A 26,140-nucleotide genomic window follows, 5' to 3' on the forward strand; every position below is an offset into this window, starting at 1 on the left:
ACGCCCAGCTAACCGAGTCGAAAGCCCTATCAATATCCGCCAGTAGCAGAGCCGCCCGTTCCCCCTTGGCTCTCATGGCATCGACCGCCGCCTGCGCCCGTCGAATGTTGTGTCGTGTCGCCCTGCCCGGCATAAATCCGGCCTGGTCCGGATGGACCAGGTCCGTCACATACGTGAGCAGGCGGTTCGCTAACGCCTTTGCCAGTATCTTGGCCTCTATGTCGAGGAGGGAAATGGGGCGGTAAGAGGCATGTCTGTCCGGGGGTCTGCCCGGCTTCTGAAAGACCACAATCTCGGCGTGCCGCCAGTCTGATGGCAGCCTACCCTGTGTTCTCGCCGCTTCCAACGCATGCTGGTAGTGGGAACCCAATTGGATCTGGAATTTCTTGTAGAATTCACTCGGGAAGCCGCTCGGCCCTGGCGCCTTCCCCGTGTTGAGTTGTCCCAGTGTGTCTCCTAGTTCCTCCGCCGTAAGGGGAAGGTCTAAGAGTGTCTTAGTCTCATCCGAGACCGCCCTCGGAGGTAAGTCGTCAATGAATTTAGCAACCTCATCTGTGGATAGACAATCCCGCGGAGCATACTGCGCCGTATAGTAGCGCGCAAAACTCGCTGCCAGCTCAGCCGGGTCAGTAATCACCACTCCGTCCCCAGCAGTCAAGCCCGGAAGCGTTATCGGCTGGAGAGTACGTTGACATAACCGATGGAGCATCGTGCAAGACTTATCCCCCCATTGATATACTCTACTTCCCGTGGCTAGCCACGCTAGTCTAACTTCATCGAGTAACACCGACGCATAGGACTGCTGTGCCTGCAGGAGCAGCCGCACTGCAATCTCGTCGCCCCCTCCTCGACACCGCCGCTCTAAGGTCTCCACCAGTGTGGCTGCCTTAGCGACTCCTTCACGACGTCGTCTGCGGGCCGCCGCACACCACGTGATGTCCACACCCCGTATGGTGGGCTTCATGGCTTCCCAAACTACAACGGCATCTATGTCGCCCACTAGGTTTTCCTGCCAATAATGGGCAATCGCACCCCGCAAATGTTGGACATAATCAGGCTGCTGAAGGTGCCACGAGGACATCCTCCACCGAAACGGGTGTCGTTTTCTAAGTAGGTCGACCCTAACTGCCACCGGGGAGTGGTCAGACAACCCTCTCGGTAAGATCCCTGCCTCCTGCACTCTGTCCAGATACCCATGAGGCACAAATATATAATCCAATCTCGAGAAGGAGCCATGTACCGCAGAAACATACGTGAACTCGCGTGCCTTGGGGTGCATATGGCGCCACACATCCATCCAGCCCATCCCCTGCACCAGTGCACTCAATCGGGTAGAGGGGGCAGCCGTCAACACTCCCTGCAATCTCTGACGGTCCACACACACATCCATTACCTCATTCCAGTCGCCTCCCACCACTGCCAGGGACTCTGGGATGTCTTCCCATACCGCAAACAACCTCTCAGATAAAGACCACTGTAATGGAGGAGGGGCGTAGACACTCCCAAACACCACCGGTTCAGTACCCACCTTCCCTGTTATAAAAATGTAGCGACCCTGTGGATCTGCCCACTGTCTCTCGTGGATGTAGGCCAACCTGCGATGCACCAAGATGGCAACTCCTCTGGACCCCCTAGAGAATCCGGCATGGAATATTTGTTGATAGCCGAACCTCTGCAGGCTAAGCACCTTTGATCCCATCATGTGCGTTTCCTGTAGCAACAATACATCTGCAGCTGCCCTCTTCCCCCACCGCAAAATAGCCCCCCGTTTGATCTTGTCGAGCATCCCCCTGACATTCCAGGTTACTACTCGCATGGACTCACCGAGGAGCCCCGGAGGTACTTCAGCCATAGTCAATCGGGACGAACCAAGCAGGCCCGCCGCGCCTCATCCACACACCCAACACGAACACACGAACACAAAGAGATCAGATAAACCCACGTGCAGCCCCCCCCCACCCCCCCAACTCCCCCCCACAACCAGAACAGCCTCCCCCCCACCCCAACCCAAGGCAACCCCAACCCCGCCCCTCCTCCCCCCTGCCCCCAACCCCCAACCCCCACCCCCCCACCCCTATACCTCATAAAACTCTGAAGTACCTGTCGCGGCATGGGCAACCTCGGACCCACAACGGAGGACCCAAGGCCAACCATACCAATGGATCCCAACACCCCTGCAAACGGTAGAAACACCCCCCCGTCAACTCCCACTCAAGGAGAAGGTGTGTAGCCCCAATAGAGTAGCCACCCGAACCCCTCCCACAACCCCACACATGTATAAGGCATCATGTAGAATCAGTAATACAGACAGTGTTCACGTCCCCAAATGATAGGACAAGGCCGGCCGACTCCACCCAGCCGGAGCCCATGACACCGACAAATCAACTCAGTCCTCTCCAGGCCCTCAGTGGCCCTGGCCAGAGTGATTGGATTCCACTGTCCCACTATCTTGTGTCCCATCAACGGATTTGGAGCGCTTCCTCGATCTGGACCTTCGGTTCCTTCTGCTTCGGGCAGGTTGGTCTCCCCGTTCCCGCGACGATTCTCTCGAGTGGCCCGGGTTCAGTCCCGGTTGGGCATGTGGCCTGATCCGCACCGTTTCATCCGTCCATTGGAAGACAGCCTCCGGCGTATCGAAGAAGTGCGTCCGCGACTGGAAGACTACCCGCAGGCGGGCCGGATACAGCAGGGAGCATTGGATTTTCAGGCCTCGCAGTTTCGCCTTGGCAGCTATAAAGGATTGTCGTTGCTGCTGCACCAGCCTGGTGTAGTCAGGAAAGATCATGATCTTCTGATTTTTGAATAAAATAGAGTCTCTGGTCCTTGCTTCCCGCAAGATAGCATCTCTATCATGATAATTCAGAAGCCTGGCTATCACTGGTCTGGGCCGCTCACCCTCCGGTGGTCTCTGTGTTAGGGCCCGATGCGCACACTCAATTACAAAGCAGTTGGAAAGAACCTCCGGGGGTAGCCAGCTCTCCAGCCACTGGGACAGAAACTGCTCCATGTTCCCTTTCTCACACCTCTCCGGAAATCCAACAAAGCGAAGGTTGTTCCTGCGCGCGCGTCCTTCAGCATCTTCCACACGAAGCGCCAGGCCCCTTTGAATGTTTTCCATTGCCGCCACTTTCTGCTTCAGGGTCCCGACGTCGTCCTCCACCACCGAGATTCTGGATTCCATCTCGGTAATCCGGGCAACTGCATTCCGTAGGTCCTGACGCAGCAGGGTCACATCCGCTCCCACTGCCCCAATTTTGGCGTCCAGCGTGTCTCTTGACTGGGTGATCGCTGCCATAAGTGCCGCATTGTCCGGTCCTGCTCCCTGCCCTCCTCCAGATGGTCCTGGTCCCCCACTGGGGGGTCCCGTGAATTTGTCAATAGGTCCCTCCCCTGGTCATAATCGTAGTGCACTTCAAGGGGGCCTCTACGTTATAAACGCTTGCACCAGCGCAGACACCTTACACCTCCAGCAAATGTCCAGCGTAAGCCAACCCAGTCGCTCCCTTGCTCCTGGGTGTAGACGACCCCACTGCCACTGGCGACCAGAACAGTCGGGGATAACACCAGTACCACAGGCCAGTCACGATTATGCCTTAGTACGGCACAGGTCCGTGTCCCACGTACTGCTGGGCGTGTGCACTATGCCACCGGGTACCGCGGCCCTACGCACTCTAGTAGTCAGGGGAAGACACTCACTGTGGATAGCCCGCTTCCAGGCTGCGCCAGCCACTGGTACCGACCACGCCAGTCCGTCCTGCCATACACCAGCCGCTGTCGAGGGAAGTGTAGCAGCGCTCCACCCAGGCAGTCGAAGAAGGCCGTGCACCAAAGGCCTCGGATCCAAGATTCCACCGCGTTCCCGTCGCGGCCGCCGTCAGACACCACCACCAGGCTCCGGCGATGTAGGCCGCCGCCCCTCACAGTGTCCTTCGTGCCCCAGTCGCCACCACAGACGCAGGCAGGACAGCTGGGGACTCACCCGCTGCTCCGCCGCCACCAATATTATTCAGGCAGGAGTCCAGTGCGGTCGGGCCACTGACAGGCCCTCCAGCCCGAAATCGAGGTCCCGGCGTCACTGTGTGGGACTACCGATACAGAAAAGGGGGTGGTGATGAACAGAGTGTCTGAAGCTGGGATGGTGCAGTGAGCTAAAAAACGGTGATGGATCAAGCCCTGATCTTTGGACTGGGTAAGAGTGGTCTGCTTAATTCAGGCACTCTGTTCATCACCACCCCCTTTTCTGAATCATTTTGTCCACCATAAGCGTGGAAGGGTATACTCAGATGTGAGTCCCTTGCTCATTGCACCATCAGGATTCAAGCAAGCCGGGCCGAAGACGCCTGAAATGGCAGAAACCGGTCCCCGGAAGCTTGTTTCCTTCCCAGTATAAGAATTGGCTTGGTAGTTTGGTTTGCCCTGTTCCCATCATGCACTGGGACAGGAACAGACTAATTTGCATATAGCCAAGTTCTGAGCTGGGATGGTGCAGTGAGCTAAAAAACGGTGATGGATCAAGCCCTGATCTTTGGACTGGGTAAGAGTGGTCTGCTTAATTCAGGCACTCTGTTCATCACCACCCCCTTTTCTGAATCATTTTGTCCACCATAAGCGTGGAAGGGTATACTCAGATGTGAGTCCCTTGCTCATTGCACCATCAGGATTCAAGCAAGCCGGGCCGAAGACGCCTGAAATGGCAGAAACCGGTCCCCGGAAGCTTGTTTCCTTCCCAGTATAAGAATTGGCTTGGTAGTTTGGTTTGCCCTGTTCCCATCATGCACTGGGACAGGAACAGACTAATTTGCATATAGCCAAGTTCTGAGCTGAGATGGTGCAGTGAGCTAAAAAACGGTGATGGATCAAGCCCTGATCTTTGGACTGGGTAAGAGTGGTCTGCTTAATTCAGGCACTCTGTTCATCACCACCCCCTTTTCTGAATCATTTTGTCCACCATAAGCGTGGAAGGGTATACTCAGATGTGAGTCCCTTGCTCATTGCACCATCAGGATTCAAGCAAGCCGGGCCGAAGACGCCTGAAATGGCAGAAACCGGTCCCCGGAAGCTTGTTTCCTTCCCAGTATAAGAATTGGCTTGGTAGTTTGGTTTGCCCTGTTCCCATCATGCACTGGGACAGGAACAGACTAATTTGCATATAGCCAAGTTCTGAGCTGGGATGGTGCAGTGAGCTAAAAAACGGTGATGGATCAAGCCCTGATCTTTGGACTGGGTAAGAGTGGTCTGCTTAATTCAGGCACTCTGTTCATCACCACCCCCTTTTCTGAATCATTTTGTCCACCATAACCGTGGAAGGGTATACTCAGATGTGAGTCCCTTGCTCATTGCACCATCAGGATTCAAGCAAGCCGGGCCGAAGACGCCTGAAATGGCAGAAACCGGTCCCCGGAAGCTTGTTTCCTTCCCAGTATAAGAATTGGCTTGGTAGTTTGGTTTGCCCTGTTCCCATCATGCACTGGGACAGGAACAGACTAATTTGCATATAGCCAAGTTCTGAGCTGGGATGGTGCAGTGAGCTAAAAAACGGTGATGGATCAAGCCCTGATCTTTGGACTGGGTAAGAGTGGTCTGCTTAATTCAGGCACTCTGTTCATCACCACCCCCTTTTCTGAATCATTTTGTCCACCATAAGCGTGGAAGGGTATACTCAGATGTGAGTCCCTTGCTCATTGCACCATCAGGATTCAAGCAAGCCGGGCCGAAGACGCCTGAAATGGCAGAAACCGGTCCCCGGAAGCTTGTTTCCTTCCCAGTATAAGAATTGGCTTGGTAGTTTGGTTTGCCCTGTTCCCATCATGCACTGGGACAGGAACAGACTAATTTGCATATAGCCAAGTTCTGAGCTGGGATGGTGCAGTGAGCTAAAAAACGGTGATGGATCAAGCCCTGATCTTTGGACTGGGTAAGAGTGGTCTGCTTAATTCAGGCACTCTGTTCATCACCACCCCCTTTTCTGAATCATTTTGTCCACCATAAGCGTGGAAGGGTATACTCAGATGTGAGTCCCTTGCTCATTGCACCATCAGGATTCAAGCAAGCCGGGCCGAAGACGCCTGAAATGGCAGAAACCGGTCCCCGGAAGCTTGTTTCCTTCCCAGTATAAGAATTGGCTTGGTAGTTTGGTTTGCCCTGTTCCCATCATGCACTGGGACAGGAACAGACTAATTTGCATATAGCCATGTTTTGAGCTGGGATGGTGCAGTGAGCTAAAAAACGGTGATGGATCAAGCCCTGATCTTTGGACTGGGTAAGAGTGGTCTGCTTAATTCAGGCACTCTGTTCATCACCACCCCCTTTTCTGAATCACTGTGTGGGACTAGGCCGCAGTTCGCCGCCGGCGATTCAGCTGCAGCAAACGGCCCAGAAGCGCCGCTGATAGGGTCGGAGTACTCCCAGCCGTCCGTATGGCAGGTCTGGGACCAGGGCTGCCGCCGTCTCAAATAGGCTCTGGGCCCCGGCCAAAGTGCAGCGCGGCCGGCCCGCCTACAAGCCCTCCTGCCCGGCGGTGCCAAACTCGAGGTCCCGGCCTCTGCGGTCGAGACTAGGCCGCAACTGCTGTCGGCGGTTCAGCCGCATCAAATGGCCCAAGGGCACCACTCTCGGCGTCGGAGAGCACTGAGCACCTTCCGCTACACTCGCCCCACAAGTGGTGTGTTGTTCGGGTCCGGGGGCCAGGATAAACAGTCAGATATGTGCCGGGCCGGCGGGAGCTCTAGCAAGCTGCGACCGCCATCTTCGCCCGCTAAGCCACGCCCCCTGGAGCTCTGGCTTTTGCGCTTGCCAATGCTTGTTTATGTTTAAGCTTACATTTGCTTGCATTTATTTACTTCAGAATTTGTAGTTACTTGTGTTCGACTACATTTGAAACGTGCATGTGCTCGGGCTTGCTTACATTTAATGCTTGCATTTGCTTGGGCTTGTTGCATCTGAGGCTTGTATGGGCTGGTGCTTGTTGCATTCGTGACTTGTATTTACCTGCGTTCTTTGTAGTCGCACCTTACATTTCCTTGTGCTTATTTACCTTTGACGCTTGTTTCTTCTCGGGCTCGTCTATTTCAGGCCTTGCAGTTGCCTGTGTTTATTTATTCTCAATCGTTATCTTGGCTTGATCCTTGCATTTGCTTGTACTTGTTTTGTTGCAATTCTTGCATTTGCTAATACGTGTTCTTGTACATTTGCCAAGGCTTGTTCATCTACATTCATCATGCTTGTTCCTTCACGCTTGTCAATGTTCGCGCATTTACCTTTGCCAATGCTTGTTTGCTTATATTTATCAATGCTTGTTCCTTTTTACATTTGCCAAGGCTTGTTCTGTTACATTTGCCAAGGCTTGTTCCGTCCACTTGCCACTGATTGCTCCTTTACATTTGCCACGGCTTGTTCCTTATTGTTCACTTACAGTCATCAATGCTTGCTCAGCTACATTTGCCAATGTTTGTTAGTTTACATTTACCAATGCTTGTTCGTTTGTATTTACCAATGCTTGGCTGTTATGTGCGTCATTGCTTGTTTTCCTTTTAGTTTGCCAAAGCTTATTTCCAAACCGTGCTTGCCTGACTCAAAAATGGCCGCTCACAGTCCTCACATAGGGGATGTCTGTGGCTGCCTGACCTAAAGATGGCAGCAGCTGTGAAATCTCGGCTCTCACGAGACTTGGCTCTCTCTTCAATATTTCAGTCGCTCGGCCCCACTCGCCACACTACCCGGGTGCAGGGGCTTCCTTTTGGATGCAGAGGCTGTCACTGCCTCCACCACAGCAGCGAACGGCACAGGTACGACCGGGGTGAGCTCCCGACGTCGCGTCCTCTGTCCCTTCCGAGACTCACGCTTCGGGGGTGAGCTTTTGGATTCTTTTGGCGCGCGATCGCGCTTGGTGCTTCCTTCAAGGCACTCACTTGCAGCACGCCACGCTCCACGCAGCCTCCACAGCCACGGAGCTTCGGGACAGGCAGGCAGTGTTCCTGGCGGCTCAATCTTCGCTGCTGCGCTCCCTTTGGTCAAGGTGGTCGCGAGGGCAAAGTTCTCACTTGCGCCACCGGGGACAGGGTCATGCAGCGTCACGGGATCAACACTGGTTGCACGATGTGCCCGATCTCACCCTCGTCGCCAGCTGTAGCATCGTGCTACTAATCATGACAGACACCAAGTGTGCATTATCAAAGAGCTTTTATTTCTGCTTCTTCTTTCGACCCTGTCCCTACTCTAACTGCCTCGAGGTCTTTCCCCAGCTCCTCCCATTCCTGTTACTCCCCTTAGCTCCACCCCAACCACTAGACTGCATCATGGTATTGCAGAGTCATATTGGTGAATGTTGGTCATGACATTGCCTAACCTGCATTGTTTCTAGTATAAGTAACATTAATCATCATTAGTTTGCCTGGAATCCTTCCCAGTCGCCCCAGGTCATACAGCGTACATGAGGACAACCTCTGGCCTCATAAAAGGGATGTTCGAGTATGCAACATCTGTCCATGCCTTGTTTCTATTTAGCCAGGCTGGGTGGTGTAGCCTTCCTCCAGGTCTGAGCTATGCCACGTTTCCCTAGTGTTAATCCCAGTCTCAGTAGGGTCTTTTCGGCCCTTGTGAAGCCTTCATCTACAAGTATGTTTAGTCAGGCAAATTTCTGACTCAAGCCTAGATTGAGAAGCTAAGATTTGTTTTCAATTTTCATTTGGAAGATATAATATCTTACCTATTTAATGAGATGCCTTGCAAGTTCCCACAACACTGTTGCTACAGAGTCACACAAAAGCTATCCGAAAAGTTTCTTTGTCTCGGTTTTCAACAGTGTGGAGTGAACTCAAAGCTGCAATTTTGGTTTGGAGTTTTGTACTCTGGAGAAGCATTCAGCAACTCTGCTCCCACCACTATACTATTACTAGGGTGGCTGCCGACTGGTGGATTTGTGTCCAGATTTATTATTTGTTTCACAAATTGAAGGCACCATCATAGGTTCCTCATTAATTACTTTTTGGTATTCCGCTAATGAAAATGACATATATTCTGTGGTTATCAATATTGTGTGTGTGGAGGGGAGTCCTTGGTAGTCCAAATTTGCCCCTGAGTATTCCATCAGGAAAGGGGAATCTCTAGAAGTAACTAGAAGGTTACTCTGATTTCAAGAGTAGAGCTCCCTTTCATGGGTCATTGACACCAAGCGATTTCTGTAGCTTTCTGCGGATGAAAAAATGGGGTGGGTTACTTATATGGCATATCCACTTTTTTTGTAACTCAAAATTGTACTAGAAACACCAAGGACACAAACGATGTTAGATGAACTGAGAAAAAAAGGAAATTATACCTTTAACAAATTTCAGTCAAAGTCATTGTGACCATCTGATATTATAGACATCTATGACAATGAATGCTATTCAAGGTATATGATTTTAATGTTCCAAAAACTACAAACAATATGAACATCCCAATAAAAACTGCAGGACCTCAAATACATGAGGAAATGAAGACTAAGCAGACATCCAGGGATGTAGAAAAGGCACATTGTATTCTGGGTCAAATGATGTATCTACTATTTGCAAAAGTCTACCATCCAATCAATGAACATTAGAAAGAAGTGCTGCCTCCTTGCAATTCCTGGAAGTCTTATCTCACTAAATGACCTGTCGTCATCATCACAGCAACTCAAGACTTAATTCAGATTTACAAAGCCACATAAGGGGCTATTTGCACCACTGTGTGTGAATTTGTAAAAAAAAATGTAATGCAATGCAGCAGCAACGTTGCAAAATATTTTATACGATTGTTTTATGTGCACAAAGGCACAAAAACAATACTGCCTATAACACGTGTGGCAACATGATGCACAGGCATACAAGTTTCTGAAACCATTCCTATAATAATACACACCATATACCACACTCCCTTGTAGAAGAAATAATCATGCAGTAAACAGATGCTCCCCCTCATTCCACATTTTTCTACGGGAGTTCAACCCCCCTTTGGGGAAATCCCCATGACCAAGTGGCAGCATACCTAACTGGAAAACTTCATCAGCATAAATGACCTGTAACACGCTTGCTCAGGTGCTACACGCTCTAAAGACATCTATTCAATTGGATTATCACAAAAAAGGAAGCGTCAAAAGAGACTGCCCCATCACAGTCAACTGGTCAGACCACATCCTGATTCCCTTTAAACTCCTTTGCACTAAATCAACACTCTGGTGCCAAATAAAAAATACAAAGATAAGGATTAAAAACTTAAAAAACGTGAACCAGCACACCCTATTAAACAAAATATCCTCGAAATTAAGCATGATCCCGCTCAACCAAACCCCTGATGCGGCTCTATCCAACCTGGCCCAATCCGACTTGAAGGTGCCAACGAGATGGCAATATTGAAGCATAAAAAAATAGGAACAAAAAGCCCCACAAATTCGTTTTCAAGAGTCTTGAAAAAGTAAAGCCCTCAAGCTTCATGACTTGTTTTTTTATACTTTGCAAACATTTATAACTTTATGAAGTATGCAAACTTTTTTAAAACATTGTGTTAAAACATACATTAAATATCAGAGTTGCATGATGAAAAAAAAGTCAAAAACAGACAACTAGTGGCAACATTTACCTAGATAAGTCTTCAGCACAACCGCTTTTAGCTAGAAACATTTACTACAAGTGAGGCTGTGCAAATTTCAATATATCTCCAGAATGGATACATCTTGATTAATTAGCTGAAATCGATAGCAAAAATGTAGTGAATAAAGTAATAGAAAATGTAAAAATTGTAGCCTTTTGCCAGTTTTTTTCAGTTCTGCCCCCCAGCTAGCCTTAAGGCTTCATTGCAAGTCTGGTGGTCCACAGAGAGCTAGGCTCAAGGGGCGCAGCGGTCGCCAACTTCCAACCGTGCCATTAGGACCAGGGCAGCCGGGCCTCCCTGGAAACACCACAACAGATCAGACTCCCTGGAGGTGGTGCGGCAGTATTGAGGCCACAATATGCTTGGCAGTGCAACCACTATGAAAAGTGTGGTAGTGAGGAAACAAAGGAGACCCTACACAGCCCCCTTCGTCCTCATTATATGTGGATGCAACAGGGGCCATAACATGTGCCCCCCTGTGTGCATGTACACCAGTACCTGCACGGCATGGACTGCAGTAGTCCATGCTGTGCAGGCACTACCTTTGTTTTTCACATTTCAGTGCCTATTTCATAGGCACCACCCTGGAAACGCCAAAGATCTGCCCACCAGACAGGAGAAAACTCTGGATCTGGCAGGTGGTTTGTACCTGGGTTTGGCGCTGGTGGGAGCGGGCAATTCAACTCCTAAACCGCCAAACGCATAATGAGGCCCTATATGAATATCACCTTAACCACAATAGCTATGGCTTATGAGTGGGAATCCTCTAATATGGAAGATCAAATAGCCACCTACTGAGAAGTCTACTTTGTAACAATACCGACCATTCAATTCGGGTTGGAGCAGCCGCAGTTGCAAGTGTTAAAACCAGGTTGCTGGCAGCAGAGGTTTAGGTTGTTGATTGATGGCATTTCACCATTAATACACAAATAAGGAAACATCTTACTCCAGGTATCGAGTCAGCATTAGTGTATCTCACTTCAAAAGACCTAAGCCAATTACAGAATCTACTATTTCCTCTATGTCCTGAAGAAGGTACTAAGGATAACAGCTGATTAATCAGTGCCTAATTTGTAAAAGAAAGATTGCTTGTGCCTGAAGCTCTACTCCAAAAGCCTGCAGCCCCTGGAGTAAAAGCATTGAGATGCAGAATTTCAATACTGTTAGTTTTAATTCTATCTCATGCTTCTTTAATCCACTACCAGGCACACCTTTCCCAGTTATCCCACTCTTGCATGCTCCTGATTTCTCCCTTTGTAACCATTCTGCTTTTATTTCTTTTCCTCTGTCTTTCCCATGTGTGTGTTTTTCTCTTTCCTGCGCTAGGTAAATATCTGATGGGGAAAAATAAGTGCTGGTCCCCAAAAATAAGTGCCAGTGACCACCAATGGCAACCGTTGGCTAAAATTAAACACTGGATTAACACCAATGCATTGATTTGGTATTATAAATAACATATACTGCTTACACTACCGAGAGAGCGGCCTCCCCCTTATTTCTAAAGGGTTGCTTCATCCAAAAAACCTTGTCCATGGGACATTGATGCATGACGACGACAATACAATGAGCACATAGACAAATGTAAGGAGTCAAAGTACCATTGAGCTCCATGCTCTGGAATTCACCAAGATGAATGTCATTATAGTATTAACCCACCACTGAGGCTACAGTGTTACCAGAGAGACAACCTAGTTGAAGCAGTACTCAGGACTCATCCCGGCTGCTACCCTTTAGATTCATTGTATTATAATTGTACTGTAATTAAATCTATATAGCGCTTACTACCCCTGACAAGGCGTCAAAGCACTTTTTGGCCAGTAGCATGCTACTCCAGAACCCAAAAAGGATTAGTGGTGGATTAGTATAGTGAAAATGTTGTTAATTAGAGCGGTGGAATTGTGAGTCTGTTTGTTGAATTGAAAAGGATAAAGAGACATTGTCAACAGTGTTTCACAACTATGGAAACCGTTCTCTCACTTGAACTCTTCATGTTTCATGTAGCACTTGAGCTACACATCAGCCCACCTCCCCACACCAACCTCAATGTAAGTTGTTCAGTGTTTTGGCCACAAAATGATGCAAGTTCCACTAAAAAACATGAGACGCCAAAGAATAGTGTAAAAGATAGTTCAGGGTAAGTCTTACCTTCTCTTGAAACTCATAAAATCAATCCAAAGCTGCCCATGGAGATCTGCATTTCCTCCCACTTAGGAAGAGTGCAAATCAATATGCACCAGTCAATGCCATGAAATACTCTGGAGGTTTGTGAGAATAATGAAATGTCAAAAGGTAACCGCAAGTATAGGTATTCTTTTCTTTAGGTAGTGTGATTGACATTACAACTCTGTTACCATCGCTGTTTTTCTGTATGGGTATGTGTTTTGATTTCAGCAAGACAACACTGTATCACATTACTTACAGGAACATGTTTAATGTCTGTAGTATTAGAGATGTTGTGCCTGGCTAATTGGATGCTGGAAAGTTTGTGTGAAATGTTTCCATCCAGTAATCAATTGAACAATATGTTTATTTTTAAGCGATTTTTGGTTGTAAAGACCCACCAGCAGGTCCCAATTGTTAAAACAAATTGTGGTTTTAATAAAGAAATGTTTTGCTTTGAAAAAAGAAAAAAAAAAGGATAAAGAGATGAAGCATGACTTACATTCCTCAATATGTCCCATCCCTGCACACTCCCTTTGGAGCTGACAGGCAGAGAAGACCTCTATCACTGAGAAGAAAGGGTCCTACTACTATCTGCCTAAATGATGAGGAGGAGAAGCTTCCTCAAGAAACAGGCGTCCAAATCAGCCAGCATCGCTACCAAATGAGGCTCAAACTAGCAACCCCCTTTAATCTCTGAGACTCTGGCATCTAAGCTTCTCACACCGATGCCCTAAGATTCAGTAATCCACATCTGTGGGGGGTGGGATGTTGAGTAGTGGATGGCTGTGCAATAGCACACCAGCTCTAGCTCTTACAGACATTCGCCCGAAAAATCTGGGTGGTGCTCAGGAAGATAAAAGGCTGATTCTGGTCCTTCTGCAGTTGTTTTTGTGCTGGGAACCTCTTTTTCCAACATCTGTTCAGGAACCTACAGTGTATCTGACACCCAACAGGTGTCACACATGCATGGGGCCTGCTGTATAAGTAGGCATATCTGATTATCTCTGGTACCACAGGGCTGTGAGTCTATGTGAGCACTTCTGTGTTATCTGGTAAAGGGCTGCTATTAAAGGTCAGCATATTTCACCTGGGTTTATGCCCATTTATAACTTACCGTTCCTCTCCCACTCTAATGCTTAGAAAGGCTGAACATCTTCTTTTGTTTACCAAAATGTCGGCCACAAGCAGCGTATCATGCCCTAGTTTTTTAGAAGTCCCAGAATGCATAAAAATAAAAACAGGACAGGATGAGCTGCCAACCACTTGACACCTCCCTGACATCACCATGTGCAACATCACCCTGTGCATACCTGCTGCATAATGACATGTGCATCCTATTACACAGCACTATGTGTCCCACTGTCTAGCGCTCTGCATCCCTTCTGTGCCTCTGAACTCCACATCCTTCTGCACTCCTCATGTTAAATACACATCGCATTCCCTAGTGCACCCCTGCGGTGCCCTTAGGTGCCCCCAGAACATAATATTCTGTACTCACTCCCTTGTTACACTTCATACCTGCTCCCCACACACATCACTTTGTGCCTTCTGCTGCACATTAATCTCCACAGAGATGCCGAAGGAGGGATGCAGGGATGATCTGAGGGTATTTCCCTGGAAACAAGAAACAAGCATTTACAATGCAATAGGTCTCGCAATAACATTATTTTGAGCTATTGGCATTGAAAAATGTATTGTTTTTTTTCCCCTTAATGAAGCATTAATCTCCTATTGACCCCCGCAAAACTCATCAGCATGTGCCCGTCATAAAAAGGAAGGAATACCTAACAATCGCATCGTAAAAATTTTGCAACAATTCTATAGTTTCACTACAGTTCTAAATTAAATTGTAAAATAAAATGTATCTTCTCATAATAGCACATTGAATGCATTCAAATAAGATGTTATTCTTATATTTCTCAGATCGCTTTGAGGAAATGGGACAGCGTGAATGGTATATGATTGGGGAGGGGGGCATTAGGAAACCTCCAGTGATCAGATCAACCAATACGTGAGAAAGAAGGGGGCAGGGCAGAGCGATAAAAAGATAGATGTCCAAGGAAATGGACAGAGCCACAGACAGGATGACTGGAGATAACAAGTAATATTGTGGACTGTCACCTTCGGGAGAGGAGGGGGGTCCCTCGAGGCGGGTGGCTCTCACATTTAATTTCACTATTTTCAGCTCATCTGTGCCACCACATGAGAAAAGTAACCATTTTCAGTTCCACATTGACCGCACAACAAAGAGTCCAGACCAAAGTGCTGGAAGTGCCTCCTTTAAGCAACCCGGACCCTATTAATCATGAGGGCAGACATCACCGGTCCACAGAAAACAGGTTAAAACACCCAACTTCAACAAGAAACACACTGTTACATAAACAGCAAATTCACTCTAATAATGGAAAATATGTGGCAATTCTAGTATGTTTTAACATCTAATCTTTTACCCTCCCCACTCACAAGGCATGTCAGCCACCCACCAACCACCCAAGCATGTGGCACTTGTTTCAGCCTCGCTGGCCTCACCCTGAGGTGAAGGTGAGATCTTGCACCTTAGGGCGCTCTTTGGAATCTCTACCTTGTCAAACCTCTCTACGGTGACAATGGCCTTTTACAACAAAATCTATGACTGAACGGTGACACCTATCCCCCGCCTACACTACACCCCTACGAGCTTCGACATCAGGTCTCAGTTCGAACCAACTGTAAAGAGGGGGTGAGTACTGGCAGTGCCAACTGAGGAGTCAGACCCAGCAGACTATACCATCCAATCAAAGGGTTCGAAAGTATCATAATCTGGCACACAATGTAGATCCCTCACTGGATCGAAGCAAATCTCCCACAGTTCCACAGAAACCCAAAAAGGCATTTTTCATGAGCAATAATGCAGAGCGACTACGACACTGATTGCCTGGATGGGCCAGAAACACCAGAAGCTCCTATTTTGCCGTTTTTTATGTAGCGCATGTGGAGATTAAGTTATTAGCCCAACCTGGTTTCCTAGTACCAAAGTCGGCAGCTCTGACCGTTAGGCCACATCATTCACAATACTAGAAGAAGCTGAGTCAGTGCTTAGGCGACTGAGGGTTTAGGCGCTACAGAGGTACACCGTGCTGTAGAAATCTAGTGCCGCTCTGCCCCTTACCTGGTTGTTGGCCAGTTTCCTGAAGTGGCGTTCCCCACAGCGCGACTTGAGGCGCTTCACCAGAGAACTGGAAGTAAGTGAGGATGTCGACTTACAGCCGGAGATATTGACCTGGAAACTGAGGAACCGGGTTCGGGCCCCGGCGCGATATCCAGTGGCATCCAGGTTTTGGGGTTGATGCCTGAGTCACAGTGAAACGGACATGAAAATCACCATTGAGGTCCGGGTCTTTGTGGCACCCAGAGGCCGTGAGGAGGTCACAGGGAGGCTTCGGCCTGTTAAGGTGAGCGCGGGCCGGAAGTGTGAACGAAGTCTCTTGTCAAACGAATCGGTTAGCGGGGAACATGGTATCTTGAGTGTATTACTGGTCTGCACTGAACATGTTTAATTGGGTATTTGTTACATTTCGAGAAGAGAGTTTGCCCAATAGGATAATACCACGCAGTTAACCTGGGAGAGGATGTCGCGTAGCGCCTAGAGCTGCCGGCTTTGGAGCTCGAAGAAGCGGGCGCGGCGTAGGGTCCACCATCCTGTGGCATAAGTAAGGGGTGCTCATGTAAACCACTTAAGGTGAATGTGTTTAAGTGTGTTTGTGACTGCACATGGCTAGTTCTTAAGCATGGAAGAGGTTGTCGCATAGCGCCTAGAGCTGCCACCTTGGGAACTCGAGGGAAGAGGAAGCAGCGTAGGGTCCACCATCCTGTGGCATAAGTAACTGGTGCTCACGTAAAGCGTTTAAGGTAATTGCGGCATTATTCAACCCAGGTCCCCCCGCAGCGTACCTCAGCTGAGCCTTAACGTTAATTAAAATGTTCAGCACAGAGCGTGCTGTGCTGCACATGCTTGGTGCCCTCAGGGTGTTTAAGTGTGTTCGAGTCTGCGCATGGCTAGTTCTTGAGCATGGGAAAGTCATAATTGTGCATGTACCAATACATGAAGGGGTCTGTCCTATCCGTGGTGGATCAGTGGAAAGCTGGACAGCCGAGTATGGCTCGAGTTGTGATGGGCGGAGCCACCTCAATACGTTAGAGAAGCGGGCAAAACAGCGCAGAGGGGAGAGCGAAAAACTGAAAAGTCACACATTGCATGCTTTGAAACTTCACACATTGCAAGCGTACAAAGAACAAGTGCTGGCCACCTGTTTTCACTCAGCCGCTTGTTTATATTTGCATTGCTCTTCCACTTTAAGTAAAAGTGCAATGCAAAAATAAACACGCGGCTGTGTGAAAACAGCTGGCCCCCTAATAAAGATAAGAAATTGCTTTGCGACCACCGCAAAGCAGACAAGCCAATCTGGATGGGCCGGACGTAAAGGCGAAAGGGTGACAACAAAAATCCCCCATTTCCAATGGCAGGCCACCGTTTAGCATAAGTGGTGACCCAAGCCAATGAAAATGAATCCCCTTCTGAAAACCCCTTATCCACAATATCTCTCGCCAGCGAGCAGCGCATGTGCTGCAACCCTAGGCGAGACCTAAAATCTGGATCAGCACACCGCCCTAGAGTATCTTATCTCTATGTAAGGGAAGTCTGCTGCTCCTGCACATGCTATAACTTTCTTCCATCTAAGGGCAACTTGCGTTGTTGTGCAGATCTCAGCTGTAATTGTTCTGAGATTCAGGGTAGAGGGGGCTGCTGCCTCGGTTGTGTGTGTCTGGGAATCTTGCACTGTTTCTGCATGTCATATACATGTTTCATGTGTGTCAAAAAGGATGCAATGCTGCTGCTCATACATTGTGTTTCCTGTATGCGAGGAGAACATGAATTGTCTGTGTGTGAGAACATAAACTGATTCTACCCATGATGTATTTGTACTGTGTGTATGTATGTCTGTATGTATATAGTATTTCTATAGCACAAACTTTCCATAAGGCAGCTGAGCGCTGTATATGGTCAATTAAAATAATAAAATTAGTGTCTGTGTGTGTATATATACAAGGAAATGGTGTTGAGCTGCTCCCCATTCTGACGTGGCCTCTGTTTTTGAGGAAAATGTATTCTGTTGATACCCTTGCTCCGATGATGCTATTATGTTATTTTACCCGATAATTTAAAGTGCTATGTTCACTGTTATTTCTTACGGCGTTAAATGGGAAGATTTCTATTACATCAAAGGGAGTAGTCTAGGAAGAAGGAGATTCTGAATAGATTTAAGAGGTTAAGGTGAAGGGTACTCCTCGGATTAAATGCCTAATTAGAATAAAAACACCTTCCATGTCTATGGTAACCCAAACTCACACATCCCGAGACACTAACAACCACACTCACCAACTAACACATTGATGAACTAACCTATATATACAATCTCAGGAGAGTACTTTTAATTTAATTCAGCAAACTGGGAATAACCACTGGCACAACAGCTGCTGAACCTCACATTGGTCTTTATCTCCTTTATCTGTACACCATAAGGTAATTAATTCATTTTCCCTTCACTCTTTGTGAACAATGTCCCACTTTCTCTTTCCAACAGAGGGTGCAACCTTCCTTCCTTTTGACCTCTTTTATTCAACTCCAGGCTGGTTTCCATATGGTTCCTGGGAAAGGATAAGTTGAACAATTGGACCAACCAGCGCAAACCATGGCCTTCTCCTTCTCTGTGCATCCCCTTCCAAAAGAACTCTTTAACTTCCCCTCTCTACCCTGGTTCACACCTGTCTGGAAAAGGAGAAAGCAGCAATCAGGGTATCCACTGGAAACCCTGGCCTTCTCCCTGACTGCTGGAAAGGCTGGGGTTGTATAGAAATGTACCAGATTGGATCCCCTGAAGTAATGCAGGTGAACATACCTCACATCGCACAGCTGAGACTTTGCTCCCCAACTCTGAGATTCTGTTGCATGCAGAAGCCAGCCTCCTGCACTGCCCTTAGCCACTATTGCACCAACTGTGGGAACTAGAGAAAAATAAGGGTAAACATGCTTTATCCATACAAAGGCAGTGTGTTGTCTCTGGAGTCCTGCTTTTAGGACTGGGCCTTTATCCATTCAATGATGATGTATTGATTTGAGTCCTTCTTGTAGAACTGGTTCAATCGGCCACATGCATCATTGTTGCCGTTTGCGATTTCTTAATTGCGAAAATTAAGGAATCCCAATTAAGAAATCGCAAAAGGCTGTGCATCAAGAAATCACAATTTTTTTTGCGATTTCTTAAAATTCCTTAATTGCGATTCACAATTTGCGAATCACAATTAAGGAATCCCTTCCCATTGATTCCTATGAGCCTAGAGGCCCATAGGAATCAATGGGAAGTCATTTTCAATTTGCGATTAGCAATTTGCGAATCTCAAATTGAAAATGCAATTTCAAGGGTGCAGGGGGGGTCCAAAGGACCCCCCCTGCACCCCTGAAATATAACTTTAAGTGCATTTTTCACACACACATGCCCCAAGGGCATGTGTGTGTGTAAAATTAAACTTTCAAAAATGCACTTTTGTGCATTTTTGAAAGATTTCGCAAATTACCATGAAGGTCGACTTCATGGTAATTTACCTCTCCCTATTTGCGAATTTGCAAATTTAAAAGGTTCATGCATTGCATTTAAGAAATTGCAAATTAAGATTTCTTAAATGCAATCGCAATTTTAGAAATCGCAACATGATTGTGATTTCTAAATTTGCGAAAAACATGATGCATCCCAATTTTGTCAAATGCATTCGCAAACAGCCAAAAATTGCGATTCGCACTGTTTGCGAATGCAACTGACAATGATGCATGTGCCCGATTATCCATACAATCGAGGTTGATTGATTTGGAAGCCCTTCTTAAGGACTTTAGCCATACAATGGTGGCATGTTGACACTGGAGACTTTCTTATAGCAATAGTCCCTAACTTTCCTGCATCTTGGACCTGGCTACAATTACCCTTTTGCCATTTCCCAGAGTCTGAAAATTGCTGTCTAAATAGCTATTTGATTTTAGCCTGATTTTAGAAATAATTATAAAATAAAATTAGTCAATCACACAATGTCTATTTGCAAGTGATCTTAACAGTTCTAAAAAGTTATGTTATTATGTCTATTGTGTTAGTAAAACAATAAATAAAGTAATAGCATGTTAGTGTACTTTTAACATCTTGATATTAATATCTATAAAGTCTCTTGGTAAGAATCGTGAAAAAATCTAGTGCTGCATGCAGTGTCTAAAAATCAAATGTTAACAAATCCTAATTATTCTATGTAGGAATCAGAACAAACTCAAAGTTCTGAAGAAGCAGAGAAAGATGAAAAACAGAACAAGCCTAAGAAGCCTAAGGTAAGCTATCAATACTAATTTACTTGGAGTCTAAATATGTATGCTGAAGCTCCCTCCACTCTGTTGCACCAAAGGCATGGCAGGAGTCAGATAGCCGGTTCATGTAGGTTAACAGATTATAGCTTTATTGAAGATAGTAGGTTACAGTTAAAGCAGTGCTGGATGCATTTTGCACTGTGCAAATCAGTATAAATCCAAGGCACCTCAAAAAAGAGGAGTAGATTTACAAACCATGAAGGTTTATTTCCAGATTAGCAAAGTTACAAACTCAAATTGTTCAGCTTAGTCATACATCAACATTCACCTTATAAAGGCCTTGTTTGGTCTAATTCAAAGTGAGGCAAAATAGCAAATACAAAGGCAAACTATTTAAATATAGGCATATGCAAATCAAATACAATTCTGTATTGCTCCTGCTGTGAAATTATTTAATGCTATGCTGAGGATTCGAATGAAGTCAGTTACATTAAGCAGAAGGTGTCAGCAAGTAAAGCTCCTAAGGGCAGAACCAAATGAAGGTTCAATTGAGTAAATGAGAAGGATTTGCTCAAAAGCCTTACTCTTTGAGCAGGGGAAGAAACAAGTACCAGGTCTCACAAGCTAAACAAGTGGGAAAGCATATCTGATTCTACCTTGCTCTACAATGCACAATTAAACATCCAACTTCTACTGTGCAGAACAACTCCCTTTCCCAGGAGGTTGGGGCCAATCAAAATCCAGCATTTCCAGATGGCTTCATCCTCCTCCCCAGTGATCGCACAAGGAAGCTCATAGCTGCATGGCCTTCAGGAGATATACCGTAAAGGATGAAATATCACGGTCAGCCTGTCCCAGACACAGATATAGACAACTCATTATTCAACTTTCGGTGGAACTCACATCATTAAACAAGTCTCACAGAAACAGCAACAATTATAACTACCATAGCTTGGCTCCTTAAACAAGAGAAAGGTGAAGAGTGCACAGCATACAAAAACATATTTGAAGTATTAGCATGAGTAGTTTAACTTAGGCCCACATTGACTATGGCTAACAAAATGTGAACACTCTTTAATCCTGGTTAGCTATAACATAAATGTCACACCATGAATATGGATAGATATAATAACTGTGTTAAGCAAAATGAAAAATAGTGAGAGAGAATCATCAATTTCCTCCTTCTGATGGCTCAAAGAGCCCTATCACACATATCACACAAAACATTCATCGGTCCCTCATGACTGATTATAAATACCTGTTTGAGATTTCTGCTGTTTACATTTAGGGATCAAAATTATCACCGCTTTAGTGGCAGGAAACTGCTGCTAAAGCGGCGATAATTCGCTTGATAATATGCCCTTGAGAATTCCAATAGAAGCCCATGTTCACACTAGAACATGGGTGTTGTACAGGGACTTTGTCTCTTTCTCATAGCTTTGTATTTCCTTGTTACTATCTTGATGTCACTATGATATTTCCTGGTGACATCATAGAATGTTGGGGGTTTTGCCTAAGCCTAAGGGCAGTTGGACGCAGGCTGAGTGACAAGGAGGTCACTCCTGGTAGGGTCTCTTAATTACCATCATAAGAACTGGACCTGTAACTATCCTGAATAAATCAACTATAAATATATCCATGACTCCTGGACATCTTTTATATACCACAATGGGCTTCTATGGGAATTCACAAGGGCATATTATCAAGCCCATTATCGCTGCATTAGCGGCAGTTTCCTGCCGCTAAAGCGGCGATAATTTTTATTCCGTTTCTTGATAATATCCCCCTAGATGCTCAATGTCTTTGAGCTTGTCATAAATGTGACACTGCAGCTCTTCAAGCTCTGTTTCTTTTCTTTTCATTTTCTCCCACTTTCCTGTCACTAATTCTCCTCTCTTGCTCTTTGAACCACTTGTTTCAGTCATTCCTTTAATCCAGCTCATACACAATAATGAAGAGATAGATATAATGGCAATAATGATATGGGAGCCAATACTCAACAATGGTTAGCCCAGAACCATCTTTTGTTAAATACTCTTAAAATTGAATTCCTTCTGATTGCCCCCCACAACCCCTCTGCACTTACCCTGGACTTGCTTTAACAACTCACAGCTCTTAACTCATCTGAAACTCTACTAGCTGGGCCGACTACCGACCCTGGGCCTTGACTGTTTACCCCCTTTTGTTTGACAGTGTGTTGACGTATCTACATCATTTGTTCCCCTGTGCTGGTTTTATTCATGCTTTCGCCCATTTGTACAGCGCTCTGATACCCGCAAGGGTCATGTTAACGCTTTATAAAAATGTCAAATAAATAAATAAATAGTCCCCAATATTCCACTTCCTATACCACTAAGCCAATTATTTATTGAAGAAAAACCCTTCCCAATTGCCCCCCAAACACCTAATGCTTCCAACTCCTTCAAATCTTCCAAAATCCCAGTACTGTTATTTACAACTTTGTAAATCTCTTTGCTCTGATCAGGCAGGTACTTGTAGCACTGATGAATGCGTAACATGCAACAGACTCCGTCCATTTTGTGAGTAAGATATCTAAAGCAAGCTTATACTGTAAAGCCATGTCCTTAATGGCCACAAGTTCTGACTTATTAGCAAACAACGCTCCGTGCAGTGTTGGATGCAAGTTGATCAACCAAAGTAGATAGCTTGATAAAATTCAGGTCTTTCAAAACTGCTCCTACAGAAGGAATCAGTGCTTAAAATATGTCTCCTATTATTTGCAGATCACTACGCTTGTGCCTTCAATGGATCAACAATTTTATTAACATGACACATCTTAGGAAACAATAAAGCTAGTCAACGTCTGCTTACCCAATATGCAGGAAGGTGAAAATTAGCATTATTCCCACAAATATAATAAACTCCAGGAATGAAAGGATCCTTCCATCAAACTCCTGTACTCCCAGAACTTTAAATGTCTGCAAGCATTCACTTCACCTCCTCATTTAAGTATTTATAATATTTTCCCTTTCTTCTCGTGAAACAAAGTTTTCTTTGCTTTCTTTGCTTTTGCCAATCCAATCTCAACTTTGGGAGTATCTTATCATCCTTTAGCTTTCCTCCCTCTTTGTCCCCTCTCAGCCTGAGACCCTCTCTTTACCTTGTGCTCAACTCCTTGCCTTCTGTCCTCCAATTCTTTAATAAACAATTTCTAAGGTTTAGTCATTTTACATATCAGCCCTTCTTTCTGAGCACTGGAAACATCAATCTTTCTCAGAGACCTAAATAAATGCCATACTGTATCCATGTATCTACCATTATAATAAGGATTCAAATGTTTATACATGGGTACCTGTTCAAGGACCAGGTCAACATTTGAGAAATAATATACAAAACGACCCTGATAATAAAGAAGACTAAGCATTTTACTGAAAGACAAAGGGTATCTGAGGGGTAAATGATGTTAGTTCACCACAGTAAATGCAGGCAAGTAAACACAGATATTACAATCATGCCCATGCATGACTTTAGAATATTCATGCAACAGAAAACATTGTTGCTATAGTTCCATAAGGATTCTTCTACATGTAATATCATCATAATATATCTATAATGCTTGTCTTTATGAGTTAAAATAGTTATCTATGGTAGAAGCATGCTCAGCAGAAGAATATAAACCCACTAATAGGCAGATTATGAAAAATAACGACTGACAATACAGTTAATATGACTCAACATTGATTTGGAGAATTAGACTAAATGGTTTCTTCAGAGTCAGACTTCAAGGAACACAAATATCAAAATCTAAAATAAATTATATTTGTCTGCTTCTACTTGTGCACATTTGCAAATTGTTGATTACTTCCAAATAAGTATATATTTAGCAGAAGTTATCCCTCACCCTACACCAACTTCTTCTAAAATGACAACCCTACTCTTTTACTGGTGCCTGGGCCCTAAGACGTTTCATAAGTTCAGAAAAGGTCAGCTTGTTTGTAACAATTCACTTGAGTCAAAATCAGTCAGTTTTCACTGTTGTAGCCCAATTCACTGGGACCTTTCAAGCCCGTTTGTGTATTCTCAAACATGGCTCGTTCTCAGCAAAATATGCAAGGAGCAGAGTGGCTTCGACTAGGCACCTGTCTTCTCTTTGATCTCGTGATTGCCAGCTGTTCATCTTCACTGTCACTTTACTCACTGGTCTCTGTTTCTTCGTTGACTGCCTCCTGGATGCACTCCTCTAAAAACATCTCTCAGTCTCTCACACTTCCTTGACTACTTCTCTTTTTTTGACCCCCTTCTGGCTGCACTTCTTGGCCCTTCTTTGGGATGAGTTATTGTTTACAGTCTTTTCAACTTGTTTCACTGTAGCTACTCTTGGCTCATTTACCACAGGCTCAGCACTGATCTCTGGTTTACGTTGAGACCCTTTAACATACTCTTCTCCCCACTCTAGTTGTTCAGGGTGCTAATAGCATGTATCTGCAAAACAGTGGTTGTTGTCACCACCTATTCACCAGCTTCTTCCTCTCTTTAGGTGCAAGAAACATGTACCCATTTGTTAAGGCCACCACATTTCACAGCAATGTTTGTCACTAGAAGGACTTATAAGGGGCCGTGCCAATGGGGCTCCATATACAACTTCCTGACTGATTTCTTCACCAGGACCCAATCCCCAGGACTTAGGTCATGGCACTGGTCTTAGCTTGGAAGGGGAGTTGCTTATTTGAGCTGATGAGAGACAGAACAAAATGCCTTGCAGTGGTGGAGAACCATATCATCTTCACAAGCGCAGGAGCAGACACAACACATGTCTCATGGTTCCTTCCATGAAGATTTCATGTTGGAAGAGTCCTGTCCTCTGGTCAGGGGTACTTGGGAGACTCATCAGCACCAAAGGAAGAACATCCAGCTTTATAAGGGACGTGGACTCACACTTTGGCAATTTGGGACTTCAGCATCCTGTTGATCTGCTCAACAGTACCTGAAGCTTCAGGACAGTAACTACAATGAAGTCTCTTATCCACTTGCTGTGCTACACACAGCATGCACCTAATCTTGTTGAAATGACTCCAGTGATCTGACTCCAAAGAAAACGGCAGACCTAATCGGGGGACCAACCCCCTCAATAACAGCTTGGCCACAGTGAGACTGTCATTGCTCGTAGTTGGGTACACTTCTACCCAGTGAGCGCGCCGGCGGCGTGCCATAGGCGCGCCAAATGCAAGCCTGTCTGCGCCCGTCTGTGCCCTGCCGGGCCCCGGGCACAAGCATTCTGCCCAATTACTTAATTACTCCTCCCAGGAACTGAGAGCAATGCACTCCGAATCTTAGGTAGTACTTTGTTAACTAAACTGCAAAATAATAATATCTATCATAAAAGAACTGCCTTCCTTGAGGTTAAGCCGGCCCACAAGCCTAGCCAACAATTAAAACAAGTAAACACGGAACATGAGGAACTATTATTATGTTATCTCAATACTCGCTCCTTAGTAAAGCACCAACTAGAAATCTTTGACCTCCTTGACACAGTTAGACCGGATATCCTCTTTCTTACGGAAACCTGGTTAACCACAGAATCCACACCCGACATTATAGCTGCACCACCGAATGAATATTACATCCTGCAAACTAACTGCTATACTGGCAAGCCTGACGGTTGAGTGGCAGCGATTATTCACAAAAAATTGAACTTCTCTGCTCTCACTCCACTCATCCTACCAGCCACAGAAAACACGGTGCTCAAACTCGAATCCAAGTCAGCCTCCATTTATTTATTTTTATTTATTTTGGCATTTGTACAGTGCTCTGTTACCCGTACGTGTCCTGGCGCTAAGTGTTATTCCTGAGATAGAGGCAGGTTAGGGAATCAGATGGTAAGCAGCCAAGTCTTTAAAGCTCTTCTAAAGGCCATGAGGTCCGTCATTTTTCTGAGGGCGTGAGGCAAGGTATTCCAAGCTTTGGCTGTGCCCAGCACAAAGCTTCTGCCTCCCCAGCGCGCTCTCCTGATACGAGGCACCGTGATCCACCCCA

At 46.0% G+C, this 26,140-nt stretch overlaps 1 protein-coding gene across 1 annotated transcript in view; it reads left to right on the plus strand.

Annotated features, from left to right (window-relative positions):
• LOC144769667 (uncharacterized) overlaps positions 1–26,140 on the plus strand; it is a 759,350-nt gene that overhangs the window by 474,662 nt on the left and 258,548 nt on the right. The window contains exon 22 of the mRNA XM_078653842.1: positions 20,099–20,128. Coding sequence (XP_078509968.1) covers positions 20,099–20,128 — 30 coding nt within the window. The remainder of the gene's footprint in view (positions 1–20,098; positions 20,129–26,140) is intronic.

The sequence above is a fragment of the Lissotriton helveticus genome, chromosome 7, assembly GCF_964261635.1.
Source record: "Lissotriton helveticus chromosome 7, aLisHel1.1, whole genome shotgun sequence".
Lineage (NCBI taxonomy): Eukaryota > Metazoa > Chordata > Amphibia > Caudata > Salamandridae > Lissotriton > Lissotriton helveticus.